The 20887-nt window shown below is 37.1% G+C and overlaps 3 protein-coding genes across 4 annotated transcripts; 2 read left to right on the forward strand and 1 right to left on the reverse strand.

The window, feature by feature from the left end:
- Positions 1–490: 490 nt before the first annotated feature.
- Positions 491–7958, reverse strand: cib2 (calcium and integrin binding family member 2). Of its 2 annotated transcripts, XM_067502656.1 has the most exons (7): positions 7658–7958; positions 6385–6483; positions 6201–6235; positions 4055–4166; positions 3103–3250; positions 2826–3021; positions 491–2637 (listed from the first exon to the last, which is right to left on the reverse strand). In XM_067502656.1, the coding sequence occupies exons 1-7, from the start codon at positions 7706–7708 to the stop codon at positions 2616–2618; spliced, it is 663 nt and encodes a 220-aa protein (XP_067358757.1). In that variant the 5' UTR covers positions 7709–7958; the 3' UTR covers positions 491–2615. The 2 variants fall into 2 exon arrangements, with proteins under 2 accessions (XP_067358757.1, XP_067358758.1); XM_067502657.1 differs by lacking the exon at positions 6385–6483.
- Positions 7959–8868: 910 nt separating this feature from the next.
- lrrc61 (leucine rich repeat containing 61) lies at positions 8869–12281 on the forward strand. Its single transcript, XM_067500829.1, has 9 exons — positions 8869–9121; positions 10086–10181; positions 10258–10404; positions 10520–10580; positions 10776–10861; positions 10942–11007; positions 11143–11211; positions 11419–11544; positions 11664–12281. Exons 1-9 carry the CDS (start codon positions 9094–9096, stop codon positions 11768–11770), a joined length of 786 nt encoding a protein of 261 aa, XP_067356930.1. The 5' UTR covers positions 8869–9093; the 3' UTR covers positions 11771–12281.
- Positions 12282–12791: 510 nt separating this feature from the next.
- On the forward strand, positions 12792–19340 carry idh3a (isocitrate dehydrogenase (NAD(+)) 3 catalytic subunit alpha). Its single transcript, XM_067500824.1, has 11 exons — positions 12792–12929; positions 13910–13972; positions 14271–14354; positions 14567–14681; positions 15689–15876; positions 16096–16229; positions 16322–16424; positions 16605–16669; positions 17777–17861; positions 18058–18210; positions 18316–19340. Exons 1-11 carry the CDS (start codon positions 12903–12905, stop codon positions 18397–18399), a joined length of 1101 nt encoding a protein of 366 aa, XP_067356925.1. The 5' UTR covers positions 12792–12902; the 3' UTR covers positions 18400–19340.
- The last annotated feature ends 1547 nt before the right edge of the window (positions 19341–20887 follow it).

The following is a 20887-nucleotide window of genomic DNA, read 5'->3' on the forward strand; positions in this document are numbered from 1 at the left end:
AAAGTTAGCACAACTCACTCTCAGTTACTGCAGTGAAACTTGTGGTTGATGAGGCACGAATATGCTGTTCATGTGACAAATGTGCAGTGGCAGTTCATGGAAAAGTTCAAGGAAATTATACTCATCAGCGGGGAAAATGTGCTGTGCTGTGTACTACTGTATTTCTGTCTTTTGAACTTATACAATTTGTAGCCTACAGCCCTAGTTTTCAAAGTGGGGGCCTCCAAAAGGGTGCCAGGTGGACCTCAGCATTTCCGTTACGGTGTCCCATTACTGACTTGAAACGCATCTTGGTGAAACAGGATTACGTGAAACTTATTCAGGGAAGTAAAGCCTTCTTGCACTGGAAATTCACCAAAATCGTCATGTGTACTACTTTTAATTCTATTTAACTGAGACCTCTTGGCCACGTATATGGACACTTACACATATTAGAGCTTGGGTCTTAAGAGGTTAAAGCATGTTGACTACAGGCTGCTGCCATCAGAGCTGCACTTTAGTCACAGGAAACTTTATTTGCATAGGTTTCAAATGTCTGTATACAGTACGACGGCAATGGGGAAATGGGTCAAAGATGTTGAAATGTCACTTATGCTCTTTCGTCCGCTTCTCTTTTAGGCTACTATCCCATTATAGCTAGCTGAGCCAGTAAAACTACTGTATATTAAACATTTATATTAACAAAGGCCCATCTGTGTAAAGGAAAACTTGATTAGTTTCATAAGCAATCAAATGACAGTTCAGCAACAGTATGGTTGATATGCCAAACCACAAATATATCAAAAGACCAAATCTTTATGATTAATAGTATTTTGACATTTTGTACACTTTGTCTTCTCACAGATAAAACTGAGATAATAAAGTGTCAGTGTAAACCAGAAGGTATAGTTGCCATTCCAGATAAACAAGATGTTATATTTTATGTTTTTGCACCTGTGAATGACATGAATTTCTAATTTCATTTAACATATTACCAGTGCCTAATGAGTCAATGAAGATAATTATAAATAATACAATATAGGTAATATATGGGTAAATGATAAGAGTAAATATTTTAATACACACATATAAATATAACAAAAAAGTATTTCTAAAGTAAACGTCCTCAGTAAAGTATGGTGTTGTTAGCAATGTAATGTTTAGGATTATAACTTTATAATGTGTGTATAATGAACACTATGTTCATTATTTATATAAAACTTAAACTACCAGAGAATAAAATTGTTTTATAAACAATGAATTTAAGAAAAGTCACCATTCTCTGAAAGCTACATGCAAAGAATACAATCAGCTTAAATTAAAACAGACTATCAGCCATGCAGATAATTTAGTGAGTTTCACACACATTCCTTTCAACCTCAGAAGCAGTTGCTTAATGGCTAATGGGTTGTTTACAGCCCTAGTATCACGTTGCACCAGAAGCCTCTCTGCTGGAGTCATAATTAACTAATGTTCTCAGTGCCACCAGTAATTAATGAAACCACACAATCAGCACTGTAGTGCCCTGACTATTTGATACTGCCCTTATAAAAGTATAATTGTATTCTTGTTTGCTGTCACACTCTAAATCAATCTAAACACACAGAAAAAGACTTTCGAAGAGATTTCGAAGACCTGAAGTCACAGAAAATAGTGTAAACTATATGTCAATCCCAAATATGTTATCCAAATAACTCGTGATTATGACTGAGCCCTTCATGTAACAGAAGACAGTAAGATGTGATTGTCATATGTTCCAGTTCCACAAGCAAACAGAACCTAAAAGCAATACACTCCACGTACAACTATTGCATAGCTAATACATAATATCTACATGCCCTTAAAGTCTGTGTTGTGCTTTCATTCATTTCAAGCTTGGTCCTTAGCCTCAAATATATTAAAATATCTAGTGTGTCATTGTAGGAAGACTTGGATACACATTTAATGCTCTGAGAAGGAATCCGTATTCCGGTATGAGTGTTTCTTTTATCAGTGTTCAGCAAGTTGATGAATAAGGAAAATGAAAGAGAACAGAGAGTAGAAGAGGTGACTGGTGTGGAGCAGGAGGTAGCAAAGATTAGTAAGAGTGAAGTGAGGACGTTGAAGAGGATGAAGAGAAGAAAGTGTCTAGGAGAGGTGGCAGTAGAGTTTCTGACTAGTTTGTTTAACAAGATCTTGGAGAGTGAGAGGATGGACAGGCTGACAGATGAGGTTAGACAGGAATCTCCATGGATTATGATGATTGTAAATGACATTGTGGAGTGTATGGAGGCACATGATTAGCTATGGCGACCCCTGAAAGGGAACAGTCGAAAGGAAAAGAAGAAGAAGCTGTAAAATATGCAAAGTATTTTCTTCAAACAAGAGACCAATCTGTGTAAAGCCCTTAAGTAGGGGGTGTAGAAAGAAAATGCATTTTTATCCACTGTACAGTGAAGAAATTCAGTGTATTGCCTAGAACTTTGTAACTAGGTAGATATCGCTGAGGGAAGACCAGCTGAAGTCTGGAGATGGCTGATGTTTGATTTTTGGATGATGGGAGTTGGGGACAGGCACTGTGTTATGGCCAGAACGTGGTTCATGGAGAGTCCTGAGGTTTATCCATCTCCTGACTTTGATATTTCAATTTATGCCTCTTAGATTCGTATATGGAAAGTACTGGAATAAAAAAACAAAAAACAGAAAATATGAGCAATCAATACTGAAAAAGTAGTAGTCAAATCTTGGGGCACTGCGCACACACATACATGCAGTACACAGTAAAGTCATACAGAAATCAGTAACAGTTGTGTTTATCACTTGAGTGCTATCATTGCTATTTCAGATTAGTCATGGGGACTTATTACCTTAAAAAATCAGGAGCTCTTGATATCATATTCTCAAAGTCAGCAAAAGAGAGTTTGTTGTCTCCATCCAAATCAGCCTCCTCGATGGCCTTATCACACACCAGATCAACTTCTTCAGGTGTCAAGTCCTCCTTTGTCAGCCTATTAAGAGTCTTTTCCAGGTCCTCTTTGCACAGGTAATTATCCACATTGAAATCTATAGGCAACAGGGAATATTTTTATATTATCTAGAAAATATAAAACAAAGTATAGGAATGTTTTTGAAATGTGTCTCTACCATATATTTTGAATGCATATATGGCTTTCAGCTCTCTAGGAGCCATTTCACTGAGGACTGAGAACATGTCCACAAATTCATTAAAGCTGAGATTCCCCAGCCCATCCTCCGAGAAAGACTCTACAATCCGGTTGCGGAATGGATTTTCCTACACATAAAGGGAATAAGAACATACATGAAGATCAATGCAAATGTTGTATCTGTGAGAAACACCACAGAATAAAGAGCCTGTCAGTTAGGTAAGAAATTTGAAAGAAAACCCCCTAAGAAAGCACAGATTTCTATCCATAGTATATTTGCTGTTTCTCATATGAGCTGCAGAGGTATAGAGGTACTGCTAGCTGTATTCAGCTGATCACAGGGCTCAGATAAAAAAGGCTGACTCCCTGTCTTTGGTGGTGAAGCCATTATTTTCTTCTCTGTCGCTCAGCCATAAGTTCCCACTGTGGGTTTATATCCTGCCTAATTAGGTGAGTTGACATAGCTTGTAATAAATCAAAAGAGACTTAGTGGCTGTCGGCACTGTACGTTAAAACTCTGAGTCCTCTGTTATATGTGATTGTATTTAGAGTTATAACAGTGTCAACGAATTTGCCTTCTTTAAGTGGTTTGTATCTTTCTGCTAAACTTTCTCTGTGATTATTTAATTGACAGGTGCTTATAAATAAAAGGGTGTGCATCCATCTGAGAGACAAATAATTTCATGGTACAACAACTTTTATAAGCTGTGTCATACAAACAGATTTGTGCTGATGACTATTAAAAATCAATTCTGTTATCTGCAGCAAAGTGTGTATTGATTAGGTGTCTGCCCACATGAGCGCTGGGTGCCAAGTTTGTGTCCCAGTACAGCAATCCAAACTGAGTGAACACAAAAGTTGTACAAACTGCTGGTGAAAAACCAGGGACAGGTAAAAGAAAGACTGACTACTATGAAACAAATAGGTTTTACCTTTAACTCTGGCATGTTGACGATTAAAGCTAAAGGCACTTTACAGTCAGGTTCATTGGTGTAGTCCATTGGTACAATATGTGGTGCCAGCTCATGGTATCTGCCGTGTAACCTTGATTAAAAAAAATTATTTTAGCACATGTTCTCCTTTTGCTTGCATGGGTTTTCTCCGGGTACTACATTCTCTATGCACAGTCCAAAGACATCCAAGTTAGGTTGCCCATAGGTTTGAATGCGAGTGTGATTTGTTGTGTGTCTGCGTGTGTCTGTGGTGGCTCTGCGATAGAATGACCACCTGTCCAGGATGTACCCCGCCTCTAGTATAAGTGGTTTTATTTTAGCTGTCTCTGTCTGTGAGGCAGTTGAATGGTTGAATGAGAAACAGAAAATGTTGGGAAAGTCTGTGCTTATCCACAGTTTCTGTTTCATTCTTGACTAATCTTGTTCTAGTATTCTTTCATTGCCATTCATCAGAATAGCCTCAGAAGACACACTCGCTGCAATTAAATTAAAAAAACTGTCAAAAAGATACATTTTTAGTTGATGAACGGCAACAACTGGTTAAACCTTTGACGTCATTCTGTCATGACCTTCAATATGCGTATGCTGCACAGCTTCTGTGACTTGATCAGACAGACAGAAAAAGGTTAAAATTCTAGGTTCCATTTTCAAAGATTTGCACAAATGAATATTCTATAAAAAACCCAAGCAAGCAGTGTTTTATAAAGGTCATAAAGTGTGAGACGTTTTTTCCAGCCCACTGCTTGCCTTGTAGTCAGGGGCAATTTAGTGTCACAGAGAAGGAACCATTTAACCTACTAAAACAATTTGTTAGTGAGTAAAAAGGAAGAGAAAAATATATGGCCAACCATGCCTGTTATCCATATAATCTAATACATTAGAAAAGAGGAAGATAGTAACAGATACACAATCCAACATAAAATTGAGAAGAGAGACAATTTTACAAAACAGCACAGTGCACATAGGTCAGAGCAAATAAGAATCAAAATTAAACCTGGAATCACGCAATCACACATCTTTATCTAATGCAACATCCTTTAATATGTGCATTTAATTACTTCACACAACTATTCATCTTCCAACATAGCTGACATAGGGTATTGAAATGTGAGCATCAAAACTTCCATTAATAAATAAAGGCAAGTGATTTATATAGTTTGTGTGTGCTATTAAAGGGTGTGGGTGTTAGGAAGAGACAAACAATGCTTCCCATTGGGACGATACTGTGTGAGCTCACATATTTCCTTTTCTTTTTTGAAGCATCAATGTTTCACATGTTGAAAAAGAAACATGACACGGACACTTCACTGGGTGGTGCTGAAACAAACACCTCAGTCAAAAGGTCACTATGGCTTTTTAAGGTTTAGGTATCATGCTGATCCTGCTATATCGAGCATTATAGAACTTTGCAAAAATATACATCTGAAATGTTTTACTTGCTGTTACACATCTGCTGTAACTTACATCTTCACGTGTATGTTGAACTAATGTGGCACAATAGTCTATTTTTTACTTTAAACAAAGAAAGTCATGTGCCACCTTATGCTTAACCTGTTTAAAATGTCTATTACTTAACAAAGTTATGGACAACACCAAAGCTTGTATATGTTTTTTTTTGACACGTCATAAAGATGTTTCTTTTTACTTGTATAGTCATGTTTTAATATACATTTTTAGGAAAGCTTCCACTGAGATTCCAAATCTCATTTTCAAGAGAGAGCCAGCCATTTTGATTACAAGTAAAGTTACCTTCAAATGTTAGGTCAGATGTTACTATGAGAATTACGATGCACAGCCCATATATTATTTATCTTTACTTATCTTAAATATTGCACATTGTAGCTGATTGTAGCTGAGTTACTGTAAATCAACTTCAGCTACTGGCAGTGGGCTCTGAATACTTGGCTCAGTTACTATATGGGAACACAGGAGCCAAACTGTCCAAACTTTTAAGTTTACTCCAATGTCATATTAGATGACAACTTACACACTTACATCTCATATAAAGTTATTCCAATTTGGTAAAGTGTCCAGGGTCTCATGGTCCAAGCATGGTGTGACATATGAAGTTTCCAAATGATCAATACTAAATCAGTGAACAATTCATTAGAAATCGCAAACTTACCGCAGGATTTCTTTGCGGGTGAAAAATGTACAGTCCTGCAATGACAAAAAAACTGCATATCAAGACACAAACATGAGAAACACTTAAGCCTATAAAAGCCCTAAAATGCCTTCAGTGGTGCATCTGTGAGTCATATGACACAATAACATTACAGGTTCTCTGAAGTCACATGAATAACCCTTACTGTAAAATGCCAGTTGAGTGTGTGGTTTCTCTTTAGTGATGATGATGTGTGTATGTTATCACCACTTGCAGTAGGAACGATGAGACAGGGGAACAGGATCTGCATTTATTTACACGAGTTGGCACATACATTATGTAGCTCCAGCCCAAATAAAGTCATGTCAATTTACATTTTCCCCTTTCTCTGTTTTATCTCAGTCCTGCTTCTGAGTGTCGAAAACTGAGTACACACAGCGGGAATATTAAAAAGGTATACCTTTATCAACTTTTGCAACTGTTTTTACAGCTGCAAGTAAAACACAGGCAAATAAAATCTGCTTTACATTCAAATCAATATCTGAAAGGTTACCATAACCTACTAGTCTTCATCATACAGTAGACAATATAACTTTAAGGCCTACATGTAGAAAAGGTAGTAGCTCATTTGTATGATTCTACTATTTGAGCTCAGAATTCTTTTGTGAGCAAACAAAACACTCACACTCAGTTGTTTGTGGTCAAATTGGGGTTTTATATCATAAATATTTAATCCTAAAAATAAGATCTAAAATGCTTTTATACCCAAGAGGGAAAATCATTACTGGGACAGAAACAGAAAGCAAACAGTACCAGGAGTAAACAGAGAGTCTCTTGAGAACTAAACTGTCTCTTGAGAGTAGAGTTTCATAGCATATTACACTGGCTTGGTTATTAATTCTACACCTAATCACAGGACAAACATGTTCACATGATGGTGTGTTTGAATTATTGCCATAGGGAACCAAAGGTCAAATCCTCTATTATCATATGAAAATTTCGCCAAGCAATCAAAATATCAATATTTAAACAGTGTAGCCATAAGAGATGTCACTTTAGTGGGAAATAAATAATCATTATCAATCGATAGGGAGTGCTAGCATTACGTCACATTACACACAAGTCATGTATCTCCCACTGATAGGAGTCACAAGGCCAATCCAACATAAATAAGGCATATAACTAATAGTTGTACTATCACTACTACAGATAATAATAATAATAATAATAATAGTCCAGGATTCTATATCTGTTCTTTACATCGACTATTTTACTTCCACAAACTAAATTTGTCTGTGAAGTCCATGTCTATAAAGCCCCATAAACATAGAAAACACTGAATGAACAGGTTCCTCGTTGACTCGTTAAAACTAAGCGTGTTTTCTTTTCTGTTTTGTTTTTATAAATGGACAAATAAGCAAAGAGTATCCTCTAATTTTCAAAACGACGCAGGCATCGGCACGGGCATACAAGCTTACCTGGTAGGCATCAAGTTGCTCGTCGGTAAATATTGTTTGTTTATTACCCATCTTAATCAAGTAATGTGCTGCGTGTACACAGTCACAACCGTGAATGTCCGAAGCCTTTTCTCAGTGAAAGGCATTTGGGGTCCGCGGAGTTAAAGTCTCCGCACAGGCTGGACGGGTCGACAACTCTTAAAAACCCTTACTGCAGTCCTTATAGGTGATGTTCGCCATGACTGAAAAATATAGAGGATGCACAGTGTTTAAAAAACAAAAACATAAAATGTCCAGCTGAGTCGGTATCAGTGGAGGTTGTGTGGGGAGTCAAAGGAGTGCAAACTGATCTGCTTCTTTTAAGCCCTCAGCTGCTGTCCACCGGGGCCAAGACAAACCAATAGGACCTCTGGTAAATAAATAAACAGTTAAGTAAGTAAATAAATAAAGAGAGGTCTAGAACCTGCTGGTAAGGTGAATAAGAAAATAAGTTGTGCTAGTGGAAAATGTGCATTATTATTATTATTATTATTATTATTATTATTATTATTATTATTATTATTATTATTAGATCCGGTGTGGCGACCGGAATGTATAAGCCGAAAGGACAAAAAATATATTATATTTAAGTGTTGTGTCATCTGTAGTGACCTACCAACAGGCTAAACTTATAGGCGTTTATGAACCTTATGTGTGGTTCATAAACGCGTGGTAACTTATTGTGTACGCCGATTAACCACAGCATTAAATCCATCATCTGGTGGTTTAAATGTTGTCTTGGACAGGAAAAATGTAGGTAATGCTGACCATGGTCGACAGGTGTCAGACAGGTGCCCGTGCGTCGCGTGGCTTTTATGTTGTGGCTGATTTGTGTACATGTACTAAGGCAACTACCCTATAAAGAATATTGAAGGGATATCCTATACTGTAGCAGTATCTTACTATGGCAGAATGTGCAACATCCCATACAGTCACCAATAAAAGTATATATATGTATATATATCACCCATTGGAAAATACTTTGCATACACATTTGTTTACATCCTCATATGCACAACTACTATTTCATTGTATTGTTATTCGCTGCTAAAACTACTTAATCACACTACCTAGTGTTTTCACATCAATGAAACTTTTAATTAAAGTAACCTGTTGCGCGATACTAAAGGAACTTTTTTCCCAGCTAGTCTTCATCTTCCAGCGTCGCCTAATACCGTGCGTCGCCTTCTTAGTTTATAATCGCACGCCGGACTGCAGAGACCGAGGTCCGTCTCGTGCATCCACCTGCGTGTTATTGCAGCTCATCGGTACAGCGAGCGTGTCCTAACTGTTCCCCATGACAAATGCCAATTTCGCATTTTCCCTACTTAACCACTGATTTGCCTTTCAACTGCACTGGTTAAAAGCCCTGCTTTCTGCTGCGTTAGGTAGTTTTGTAGGTAACAAAGTTGCCCACGATGGACTGTAGACGAGAAAAAGACCAAGGTAAGTTGTGATGGATAGCTTGTTGCTATGTCGCTATGCTAGCCACTAGCGGCTTATGCTAGTTCGCCGTGGCTTATGCCTGTGCTGTTACACAACATTTTACGTTTGTCATCAACAGAGGGAAAAACAGTACAATTACTGATTTGTTCAATAACCCACCCATGATCGTCTGAAATCATGACGCTTACAGCTTAGATACAGGTCGCTACCAACGTTAGCTAACAACATTTACCGGTGGCTGACCATCAAGCTAAGCTAGCTAAACTTCATCACCTTCATTTGTGCAGGTGTTTGCATAAGCTATGTGTGTGTTTGATGGCCATAACTAACACACCCACGCATAGTGCCCCCAGGCAGTAGTGCTGTCCTCTGCCAGTCCTATTGGCATTTAAAATGAACTTAGCAAATATATGGTTATGTAAATCTGAGATTACAGGATGACATGAAACAGTCTGCAGCATCTTTATCCCTCGTTATTATGATGAGTATTTCTAATAAATGATGCAGTTCTCTTCAGGGACTCTGTGTTTTCGTTTGGGCAGGCCCATGAAGGAGTATTCATGCATAGTTACGAAATAGAGGCTGATTCAGCCCGAGGAAATCAAAGCAAAAATAACTCCCTCAGCTGTTATGTGTGCATGCATGTGCATGCCTAAAACCTTACACAAACAGGTCAGAGAACAGCACATCGCCAGTGTGTGACCCTGTCCTCTGGAGCTGGGAGAAGGAAACCTCAGCGTGCTGTCAGATATAATATTCATAGTCTGTCTAAATTGGTTTTTAATATTTAGAGCTTTGAATTTGTTATGTGCTCAGTTCACCATAAATAGAAGGGACAGCACTTCGAGCACTCTGTATTTTGTAATCCTGACTCACAAATAATCAGTTTTTGCTTTGCATATATAGGACTAGAAACGTGAATGTGCCTTGTTATTCTGCACTCTTATTTCTCTGATTCTTCCAGATGCAGACTGTGAGAAGATAACGGCTGTGCTGCTCAAGTCCCGTACAGGAGAATTTGATCTGGAGTCAATATTGTTTCTCAAACTGAGGGGTCTTGGTAAGGATAGATTAATGTATCATTTCACTATTCAAAAAATATAATTGTTAAGTATTTTGTATGGGATATCTTATAGGAATACATGATCTTGGATGCATTGGAGAGTGTATAAATTTGGAGAGACTGGACCTTTCTGGAAATAACATCACTAATTTAGCCCCTCTAGCATCTCTTCGGCTTCTTTCTGTACTCAATTTATCTGCTAACAGGATCTCCAATTTAGGTAAGATTTTTAGGGTTTTTGTTCCCATGTTATATATTCACTTATTGAGGATGTCTCGATCCTGGATGGAATTAGCTTTTTGTTTTGTTTATAATTTTTGCTTTTGTAATTACAGAGCCTCTACGCAGTTGTGACAGTTTACAGAACTTAAACTTGGCTGGTAATATCATAACCAGGTATGACTGTATAATCACTGACAAAATGCTTACTCAAGATTAATAGGAATTCCAAATGCACCTAATGAAAGTGTTAATTACAGAGTATACACACATTCATGCATTTCATATAAATATTTAGCTAAAAGGTCTTCTATTTTAAGGGCAGTATTCTGGATTATGTAAAAATATGTCTTGTCTGTTTTGTTTTAACAGTATTGAAAACCTTCACTGCCTTCAGTCCTTGAGAAAGCTTGAAAATATACGTCTTAAAGACAATACCTACAATTACACTAATCCAGGTAATTTTAAATGACATTCATAAACAATCTAGTCTATAAAAACCTTGAAAGTGAAATCCCAATGACTTTCTTTATGTCAGTGTGCAGGAACATATCATATAGAACTGCCGTTCTTGAGATGTTCCCCAATATGAAAGTGCTGGATGGTGAGGTTTTTTGAATGTATTTTATTGCATTCTATAACTTTAACACTGTGATTATTTGTTATTTCACACTAATATGAACATTTTCTAAGGGGGGGTCTGGATTTTATTTTATTTTTTTGTCTTTTTAAAATGTAGGCGAAAGAGTAGTGGGACGTGGGAGCGACTTGTACCAATTATGCAAGGACATTGATGATACTATCAAAGGTACATCTGTAAACTGGTACTGTGTATTAGTGAATATTGTTTGCAACATTTTATATCATTCAACTCCTCAGATTAAGATGCATGATATAGTTTATTTTTAAGAAATAAAGGCATTTTTGTGATGTGTTTTTATTCAGTAAAATACTGGTGAACTTAAAGGTTGTGATAAAATAATTTGAATATTAATTTCTTAACTACCATGTGTAGCTGGTTTATACAAGAATGGACAGCTTGTTGAACATCCTGATTGCAAGCCATGGGTGGAAGATAGTTACTGGGAGATAAAGCGATCAAATAATGCTATAATTGAAGAAGCCTACAAACAATTTAACGGTAAGAGACTCTATATGCTTTTTGTCAAAGAAAAATGTTGTGATATAACCCTTTGTCAAGTGCATTTTATTTTCAATATGGTATCCTATGTATTTATTTTCCTATATCTCTTTCTACAGATGTTCTTCATGAATGCAGACTCCTCAACAACAGAGCCATACATGTCATTTCACAAACTGAAAGAACTATGAGCCTGAAGAAGCAGCCAAAGCAGTATGCCATCTGAATTGGGCTAATTTGTGTGCAAGATTTTGCAAGGTTTTGTTGTATGATAGACTAACATGCTGTATATTTTTCAAATTACTAAGCTATATCCAAATGCTTGATTATTACTATTGCCATAGACACATGCTCTGTGTTGCAGTGTATGGCATTTGTTGAAACCTTATCGCATCCTATGCATTGGGTATCTAATGATACATGCAAGTGGGTTAAAAACCTTTATCCTCACTGACACCCCTCAGTTTGGTTCAAAGATGTCTTTACTTGCACAGTGTGCATTTTGTACCATGTTGTAGCCTGCATTTATGCTGAGAGCTATGCTGCTTGCTATGCAGGTTTTCATCAACTAAGAGCTTTTCCATTTTACATTGCTGGATAATTTGGGGAATTAATGTGTCCCATGCTGTGTGCTTTCTCTGTAAGTTAAACTTTTGCAAAAAGTTATTGATTGATTGTTTCAGCTGTTTATACTTGTTTTATACCATAAAGTTTCACCTTAGAGACGTATAAAAGTGTTATTCGCATCTTTTAATATTTTCGAATATCTGCACAATGTACTTTAATACTACTGTAATGAAAACTGCTTGAAATCCGGAGAAAAAGAACGTAAATCGTTTAAGTCATCTGATTAAATATGTCGCGTCTCAGACACAGTCCACTATCGCCCTCTGGTGGTAGTTGCCCTGCAAAGCTTTAGACGCAGAGGCGACAGTACGGCCGTTAGAGCATATATTTACACATCCATTACCAACAGACTCCTTCATTTGATATATCAATATTAAGGGCGGTTAAAAGTAAATATTAACACTTTCCTGAATTTTTACTGATCCCGGAAGACACCAATAGACAGACTAAAGAGGGCCTATTCTAACGTGGAAGTTATTATTAAAATTGGGCCAGGTCGAGGATAAAGAAAGCCCAATTTCACATGACTACTACCAAATTTAAATCCCAACTATTAACTACTGACGAATCCTCGCATGACTTTATCAATTCCAGGCATGTGTTTAATAGGATTTTTTCCATGGATATTGATTTGTTTATTTCCAAAAATAAGCTTCAAAACGGAAATCCGGTATGTTTTGCGTTTAGCTTGACAAGTGCTGCTGCTCTGCATCGACCTTGGTTATTTCAGCATGGCAGGGAAGGCATGGAGGTCAGCGGTATGTACGCGGAAAATATTTGAACATGTGCACCAAATGCATGACAAGGTGTTTCAGTTAATTGTCTAAAGTAAGGTTCCTTGACTTTCGCTCATACGGTTATAGACTGCAGTCAGAGAAGAGACCGCGCCTCTGCTATCGCCTAACTTGCTAGATGCTAACGTCCTGGCTGACTTGCTTGTAGTTACTATAGCAACCAGGTGTATAGGTAGCTAAAGTATTGGCTTATACTTGATTTCTTTTAAAGCTATATTGTGGCAAAGATTCTAACTTTAGAGTGAGTCTAAGCCGGTGGGGTTTATCAGTCAATGGCAAGAAACAAAAGCAAGAGGGAGTAAATAAAACGTGTAAAAAGGTGGCGTAGATAGCGAGCAGTCTTACTCATGTGGTGAAATGACTCCGATCTGGAACGGGCATTTCAGCGACAAAGCATCTTTTATTGCTCCACAGTACTTTCAGAATACCAAAATTTTACTCTAAGCTGTCGTGCAGCTTTGCGTTTTTGTATTGGTCAACTACAGACGGCTGATAAATTAAAATAAAGACTTGAATGAACGAATGAATGCATGTGCGTTCACATAAAACTCATGATATCTAGTCATGTAAAAAAACCACTGAGCATGCAACGTTGATTCTGATTTTGAATCATCTCCTTACTAAAACACTTTGTGCTGTTTTTTTTCTTTCAATTCAATTCAATTCAACTTTATTTATATAAGTATCACCTATCTGTAAATGCACAATTTGCCATTTTAATAACAGTAATAACAATAAATAATATCTAACATATCTTACATGCTGTAAGGATAACTGAAAATCGAAAGTGAAATCTTCTTTTGTATAATGTCATTAACGCATAATGTTAATTTTAGAAATATATGACAGAAAAGCATTTTTTACTTTATTATTGCCATAGAAGTAAGAAATCGTGGTTGGGGTAAAAACATAATTGACAATTGTAAAAACATTTTGATTATCAGGTGTCAAAAGTGGTTGGAGCTTTGACAAAGGAGGCTCCACAACCTGGGAAATTCATCCGTGGGGTATGTATTTTTAAAACTTCGGTCCTTGAGACCCAGGTCTGCCCTGCTTGTTTTCCAAATACCTACTGCTGATTGTCTGAATCAGAAGTTGGAAAAGCAGAGTTGTGCAGAAATAGTTGGAAAAAAGCAGGGCTGCACCAGCATGAGGATAATAATTATCCACCTCTACTCTGAAGCCATGGTAAACTTTTCTTAAATAAGTTGTGTAATTTATCATTTGTATTAAACTGTGATTCTGTCTATGAATTGTCTAATTATTCTTGAACCAGTTAACATTTGCCTTTGTTTTGCCTCACAGATGCAAACTGTTACTTTAATCCCTGGTGATGGAATTGGTCCAGAGATCTCCACTGCTGTCATGAAGATATTTGAAGCAGCTAAAGTTAGTACCAGAAGAGACAAAAAAAATATGATTGTTAAACCACAAATAAGGAGAAAATATATATATTTAGCTTTAATAAATCACACTTAGCATTGAGGACAGACAGACAAATCATACTGAATAAGACATGGTGTAAAGTAAAGAAATTGTTAATATTTACAGAAGATAGTTAAAATGTAAATGCTTCTGTTTTATGCACACTTTTAATCTAGGCACCTATACAATGGGAAGAGAGAAATGTTACCGCCATTCAAGGACCTGGTGGAAAATGGATGATTCCTCCAGATGCCAAAGAATCAATGGACAGGAACAAAACTGGGCTTAAAGGTATCATTCTAAATAAATACATTCATATTTCCTAAAGGAAATGTAAAAATATGTCAGTAAGTTCACACTTCTTGTTTGCATGCTGAAAGATGAGTTTAGACAGGAATCTCCATGGACTATGATGTTTGCAGTTGGCATTGTGATCTGTCGCGAGAGCAGGTGGCGGAAAATCTAGATAGGTGGAGGTCTGCTCTGGAAAAGAGGAATTAAGACACAATACATATGTGTGAATGAGAGGGACCCAGGTGGAATGTTGAGGTTACAGGGAGCAGAGGTGATGAAGAATCAGGACTTTTAAGTATTAAGGGTCAATGGTCCAGAGCAATGGAGAGTGTAGAAACGAGGTGAAGAGGCGAGTGCAAGCACTTCGGAAAGGGTGGAGAAAAGTGTCAGGCTTGTGGTGTGATAAAAGAGCATCAGCAAGAATGAAAGGAAAGGCGATCAAGACGGTGGTGAGACCAGCAATGTTGTACAGCTTAGAGACAGTGGCACTTAAGAAACAAAAAGGCAGAGCTGGAGGTAGCAGAGCTTAAGATGTTGAGAGAGGACATGAAGTTAGTGGGTGTGAGAGAAGAGGATGCAGAGGACAGGGTTAGATGAAAGCACAAGATTCGCTGTGGCGACCCCTGAAAGGAAAAAGCCAAAAGGAAAAAATGAAGGTAAGTAATTGCCTTTAGTAATTTAGTGGAATTTTCTAGGGACTATTCCCTAATCCCGTAGAAGCTTTACTACAATTCATACCAAAAATCTGTGAATGAATTGGCATAAATAAAATGTAATTTTCTAAGATATATGAATTACATTTAGGAGCCTAAGAAATATATGACCAGACCCATATGATTGGTATAATTTTAACCTTTGCGTGGAAAATAACTTTTTTAAAAGTAACTGATACATTACTGTTCATTACAAACTTTGGTCCATACCTTATCCCTCCAGGAAGTTTTGGTCTTGTGTTGGCAGGTAAACTAGTAAACAGAATCTTCTTTTCTTTGTACAATGTACAGGACCTTTGAAGACCCCGATAGCTGCTGGTCACCCCTCTATGAATCTGCTACTGAGGAAAACCTTTGACCTCTATGCCAATGTGCGGCCCTGTCTGTCTATTGAGGGTTACAAAACCCCCTACACTGATGTCAACCTGGTCACCATAAGGGAGAACACAGAGGGAGAATACAGTGGCATTGAACATTTGGTTAGAACCTTCAAAACAAGTTACTTTTGATCTTTTGATAATTTCCTCATTGAATTGCCATCATAGGCATGTTTCCTTTTCTATAGATTTAGTGTCTTATTTTATACATTTTGTTTACACAGAATAGGGATCTTTTGGTGTTTAGGAATTAAACCTTTAGCTGTTTATTTTTTAATATTTCTCATCCAATAGTAACATTTAGTGTTCTATGATTTTCAGATTGTTGATGGAGTGGTACAAAGTATTAAGCTCATTACAGAGCAAGCCAGTCAACGCATCGCTGAGTATGCTTTTGAATATGCCAGAAACAACAAGAGGACCAGTGTTACTGCTGTTCATAAGGCCAATATTATGTAAGTAGCATTTAATATAGATTTCCTTAAACAATTTAGATTTTTGAAATTTATTTTTTAAACAGTCTTCCTCTGGGACATTTTTTTTATAGGCGCATGTCAGATGGGCTTTTCCTACGAAAATGCAGAGAGGCTGCTGAAAAGCACAAAGATGTGAAATTCACTGAGATGTACTTGGACACTGTGTGCCTTAATGTAAGTCCCAGTAGATGTTGTTGTTGCACATTAGTTCACTGGGTAATATTGTGTTAGCTGGATTCAAAGACATGTTTTAATGTGTTTTGAAGCCAATTTATGAAAAACTCAATTGACATGTTTTTTTGTATTCTTAACATTCCTCATGGATGATGCGATTGTTTATACTTGTTCTTATAGATGGTACAGGATCCCACACAGTTTGATGTGCTGGTGATGCCAAATTTGTATGGAGATATCCTAAGGTTAGTCGGTTACTCTTACATCAATCACCCACAACATTAGATATGATATTATATGTATGTATAAATACATACATCTATCCAATACCTGTCACCGCTTGTCCTCATTGGGTCGCAAGTGGAGCTTTAGCCTATCCCAGCTGTCATTGGGCGAGAGTCAGGGAACACCCCGGACAGGTCGCCAGACTAAAACAGGGCCACAGAGAGACATACGTACTTAGACAGAGAAGGACAAACATTCACACTCACAGACAAATTTAGATTCACCAATGAACCTAACATGCATGTTTTTGGACAGTGCGAGGAAACCCACACACGCACGGGGAGAACATGGAAACTCGACACAGAAAGGCCACAGCTGGCTGTGGTGCAAACTGAGGCAGCAGCACTAACCACTCCACCACCCTGCTGCCTCTACATACATATATAAGTAAATATATGTTTTTTACAAAAGCATTGGTAGAAGGATGATGAGGTTGGAGCTGCCAGGCAGGAGGTATAGAGGAAGACCAATAAGATGACTTATGGATGTAGTGAGAGAGGACATGAAGTTAGTTGGTGTGAGAGAAGGGTTTGACCTTTATATTATTTATTACAGTAAATGGTTTTCCTTAATTACCATAATCAGTACTGTTTGAAATACAGAATTTTCTTAATGGAGTACATTTACTTTTGTACTTCACGTAAAATGTAGATAATCTACTTGACATAAAGTTACAGTAATCTCAAGTATTTAGGCTAACCTGAAATATAATAGGGCGTCCTGGATGCATTTTTTTTTTTCATTTGTCTGCCTCAAAGACTAGAAACACTTTCATTCCTATATCCAAATATGTCAATATCACAAATATTCCGAGAAACATTCCCTACCTACCTAATACTTCATGTCGTTTTTTTTTGGTTTTTTAATTCTGGCCCCTTTAGTGAAAGCATTTGTTATAATCTGTTGTTATTAGTATGTTGCAAACTTCTTATGGGTATCTGTAAATTTGTTGTAGATCTGTTGATTTGGCTTATGGTGTCACCATCAGCTTTCTGGTTTTATGAGCAAGTTTATACTTTGAGTACTCTCAATACTTTTAAATGTCTTTATATGTATTTACCCTACAGTGATCTTTGTGCTGGACTAATAGGAGGTCTTGGAGTGACCCCTAGTGGTAACATTGGTGCTAATGGCGTAGCCTTATTTGAGTCGGTATGTTCTTTTTATTAACATTTATTAGAATTTTACTAGACTGGCACTCACTAGATCAAAGGTCAAGTTACACTTAAAGTTGCAGGACAGTTAGTTACTAAATGCACTTAATGGTTCGGCTACATTGTGTTCAGACATTTAATTTTTAAAGAAATGTCCAACTTCATGGTAGAATGGGGTTATTATCTCCTATTAGGTTCATGGAACTGCCCCAGACATAGCTGGAAAAGACATGGCCAATCCCACTGCTTTGTTGCTTAGTGCAGTCATGATGCTGCGGCATATGGGACTGCATGGCCATGGCAAGAAAATTGAAACTGCCTGCTTTGACACTATAAGAGACACTAAGGTAATCATCTCTTCATAAAATTAAAATATGCAGTTTTGTTTTATGCTATTTTATGTTCTCATTCTGAATTTTATATATATATATATTTTGTCCCCTTTGTCCAAGGTTCTAACAAAAGACCTGGGAGGAAACTCAAAGTGCTCAGAATTCACAGAGGCAATATGTCAAAGAGTGCGAGATATGGACTAAGCAGATGCTAATTATGTCGGTGGGGCTTGAGTCTCTTTTCTTCATCATGTCATTTTATCCGCACATTTTAACCAGGATACTTCTTCAAAATATCTCAGAAGTTTAACGTCCTGAATGCTTTATGCACTGTCTTACAAAACTGACTGTTCCTATATAAGCTATATGCATTTTAATCTTTAACTGCTTCTGTGGTAAAATGTAATTGGTAAATGGTTTGCATTTATATAGCACTTTTCAGTGCTCTTCACCCATTCGCACTCACACACCTAGGAGAGCTGTTATGCAGCTGGCCTACACTCACCAGGGATCAAACCAACAACCCCGGGGTTGATGGACCACTGCTCTACTTCCTGCACCACAGGAGATGTCAATGTATAAGCTAAATTTGGACCTTGGGTCATTCTGACAATAAATACCAAATATAATTTAATTTAGGTGAATATTGTCAGGCTTCTGTAACATGAAACTCCATGTAATGTTTCTTGATATAAATATCATAAATGTACAGGAAGAAATTAATATTACACCAGAAATAAAAGAGTTTTTATTTATTATTATGCACTACAAAGGGCAATTTAAAGTCCCTATAGCTGTTGGGACAATGGCCTCTTTGACCCCCTGTGAGCCGAGGATCACGATTAGTAAGTATGATCCATATACTATTAATTATTTTAACAAAACCATGGATAAGATACTGATAACTGATTTTAAAGCAGATGAATGGACTAGAGGAGTCTATTTATTTCTGTTAAGAGACGCATCAAAGTAAATGGTGTGACTTTGTCAAATTCTCAGTATTAACAGCAAGTCTAGTAATATTCAGTATTTAAGATGCAAGTGTGGTTTACACTTAATATATTAAAATTAAATATGGTTCCTTTGTTAGTTTTGCATTCTGTGCACAAGAAGCTGATATAATAAAGTTTGCATGATCACAATGATGTGATGTGAAAGTGAAGTGTTTCCTAATAACTATTTAACTGTATACCTCCATTAGGAATTTCCACCCTGCTGCAGTGGAAATGCGAAATATCAGTAGATTACCTTCAGGCTTAACACATGCATCTTCTTCATTGCTACCTCTTTGGGAACAGACATATTTACCTTTTATTCTATTTGTGATGTTCAGGAAATCCTCTTCATGTAGGTCTGCTGAATATTGCCATCAGTCTTCATCCAGTTTTTGCATAATTCTGAGTCAATGTTGACCTCTGTGTCCCAATGTAAGAAAAATAGCCTAGAGGTTCTGCAGCACAATAGTGTCAGCGAGGGACAACTTGTATGGTTTCTCCTAGTGTCTGAAACTTGAAAAATATAACACCTACGTAGGAAAAACTTCTTGCAGTGTTAAGTTTTCCCCACAAAGCATAAACTACTTAAATACATGATATACTGATTTCTTATAGCTCACTAGTGATTCCTGTTTAGTGTTGACTGGCCATGTGATTTGATCATTTATCACAGATAAACTCCAAGACAAAATACAACCGATTTTTTCTGCTTTTATCTACAAGATAAAAAGTTAAACCCATGAATCTGCCTGTATTTCCATTAGTTAATATTATAATATCTGAATATGTAAACATTAACTAGTGTCACAGAAAAGATTACCTTGTCATGACTGGAGATGACTTTTTTTCAGCTTGCCTATGCTGCCAAACGTGTAGATCAAGATGCAGCATTGGTGACCTCATTGGCCACTAATTATGTCATCCAGATCCAACTCCTCTCACTATCCCAAAACAGCAACATGCAGCGTCACAGCCTGAGCTCAACAGTCATTTTGGTCCATCTAATTTCATGCGGTGTCAGAAGGACTTAGAGTGAAGACTGAGGAGCCTCTCATGGAGCGGTCTGTTGTGCCTTGAATGGCTTTCAAATGGCAGGAGCAGTCATAAATGTACAGGAAGAAATTAATATTACACCAGAAATAAAAGAGTTTTTATTTATTATTATGCACTACAAAGGGCAATTTAAAGTCCCTATAGCTGTTGGGATAGCCATCAAAATTGATAAATTACTTCAGCGTGTTTTGTATGTGAATAAGGACTTGTATTTGATATCTTATCTTGCTACTTTTGGTTATCCTTCTGTAAGAAAAAATAAAGGTTATTATTACAAATTAAAAGAAGGAAGTTATGTCACCATAATAGGCACATTCAAAGGGTTAAGTTATGGTCTCATCCCGTTATGATGGCACTGACATCAGAGGAACCATTCTGAATTAGATTCAGTGGAACTCCTCTAAATCAACCTGCACGCTCACAGCACACACACAGAACACAACATTATGTGCATCATGATGGTTCTTCTGGACATCTACTGTCAGTCTAACCTCTAGAGTCAGCGCTCCAAAAACAATATGCTAGAGCAAAACATGCACCGGCAAACTCTTGAATCTGCTTGATTCAGATTTGAAAATGATCCACTCCTGAGATTGTTGTATGACAAACGCTGAACATTTTTTTGAGTTCCATGTTCCAATAGA

Source organism: Channa argus, chromosome 4 (assembly GCF_033026475.1).
Source record: "Channa argus isolate prfri chromosome 4, Channa argus male v1.0, whole genome shotgun sequence".
NCBI lineage: Eukaryota > Metazoa > Chordata > Actinopteri > Anabantiformes > Channidae > Channa > Channa argus.

Excerpts from the sequence above, each read along its gene's own strand:
- cib2 (XM_067502656.1), bottom strand. The coding sequence starts at position 7,708 with ATGGGTAATAAACAAACAATATTTACCGACGAGCAACTTGATGCCTAC. Across the intron at positions 3,251-4,054 it reads TCAACATGCCAGAGTTAAAG|GAAAATCCATTCCGCAACCG; the intron begins GTAAAACCTATT and ends CTTTATGTGTAG. Across the intron at positions 3,022-3,102 it reads ATATGCATTCAAAATATATG|ATTTCAATGTGGATAATTAC; the intron begins GTAGAGACACAT and ends TGTTGCCTATAG.
- lrrc61 (XM_067500829.1), top strand. The coding sequence starts at position 9,094 with ATGGACTGTAGACGAGAAAAAGACCAAG. Across the intron at positions 9,122-10,085 it reads TAGACGAGAAAAAGACCAAG|ATGCAGACTGTGAGAAGATA; the intron begins GTAAGTTGTGAT and ends TGATTCTTCCAG. Across the intron at positions 10,581-10,775 it reads GCTGGTAATATCATAACCAG|TATTGAAAACCTTCACTGCC; the intron begins GTATGACTGTAT and ends TTGTTTTAACAG.
- idh3a (XM_067500824.1), top strand. The coding sequence starts at position 12,903 with ATGGCAGGGAAGGCATGGAGGTCAGCG. Across the intron at positions 13,973-14,270 it reads CTGGGAAATTCATCCGTGGG|ATGCAAACTGTTACTTTAAT; the intron begins GTATGTATTTTT and ends TTTGCCTCACAG. Across the intron at positions 15,877-16,095 it reads ACAGTGGCATTGAACATTTG|ATTGTTGATGGAGTGGTACA; the intron begins GTTAGAACCTTC and ends TATGATTTTCAG.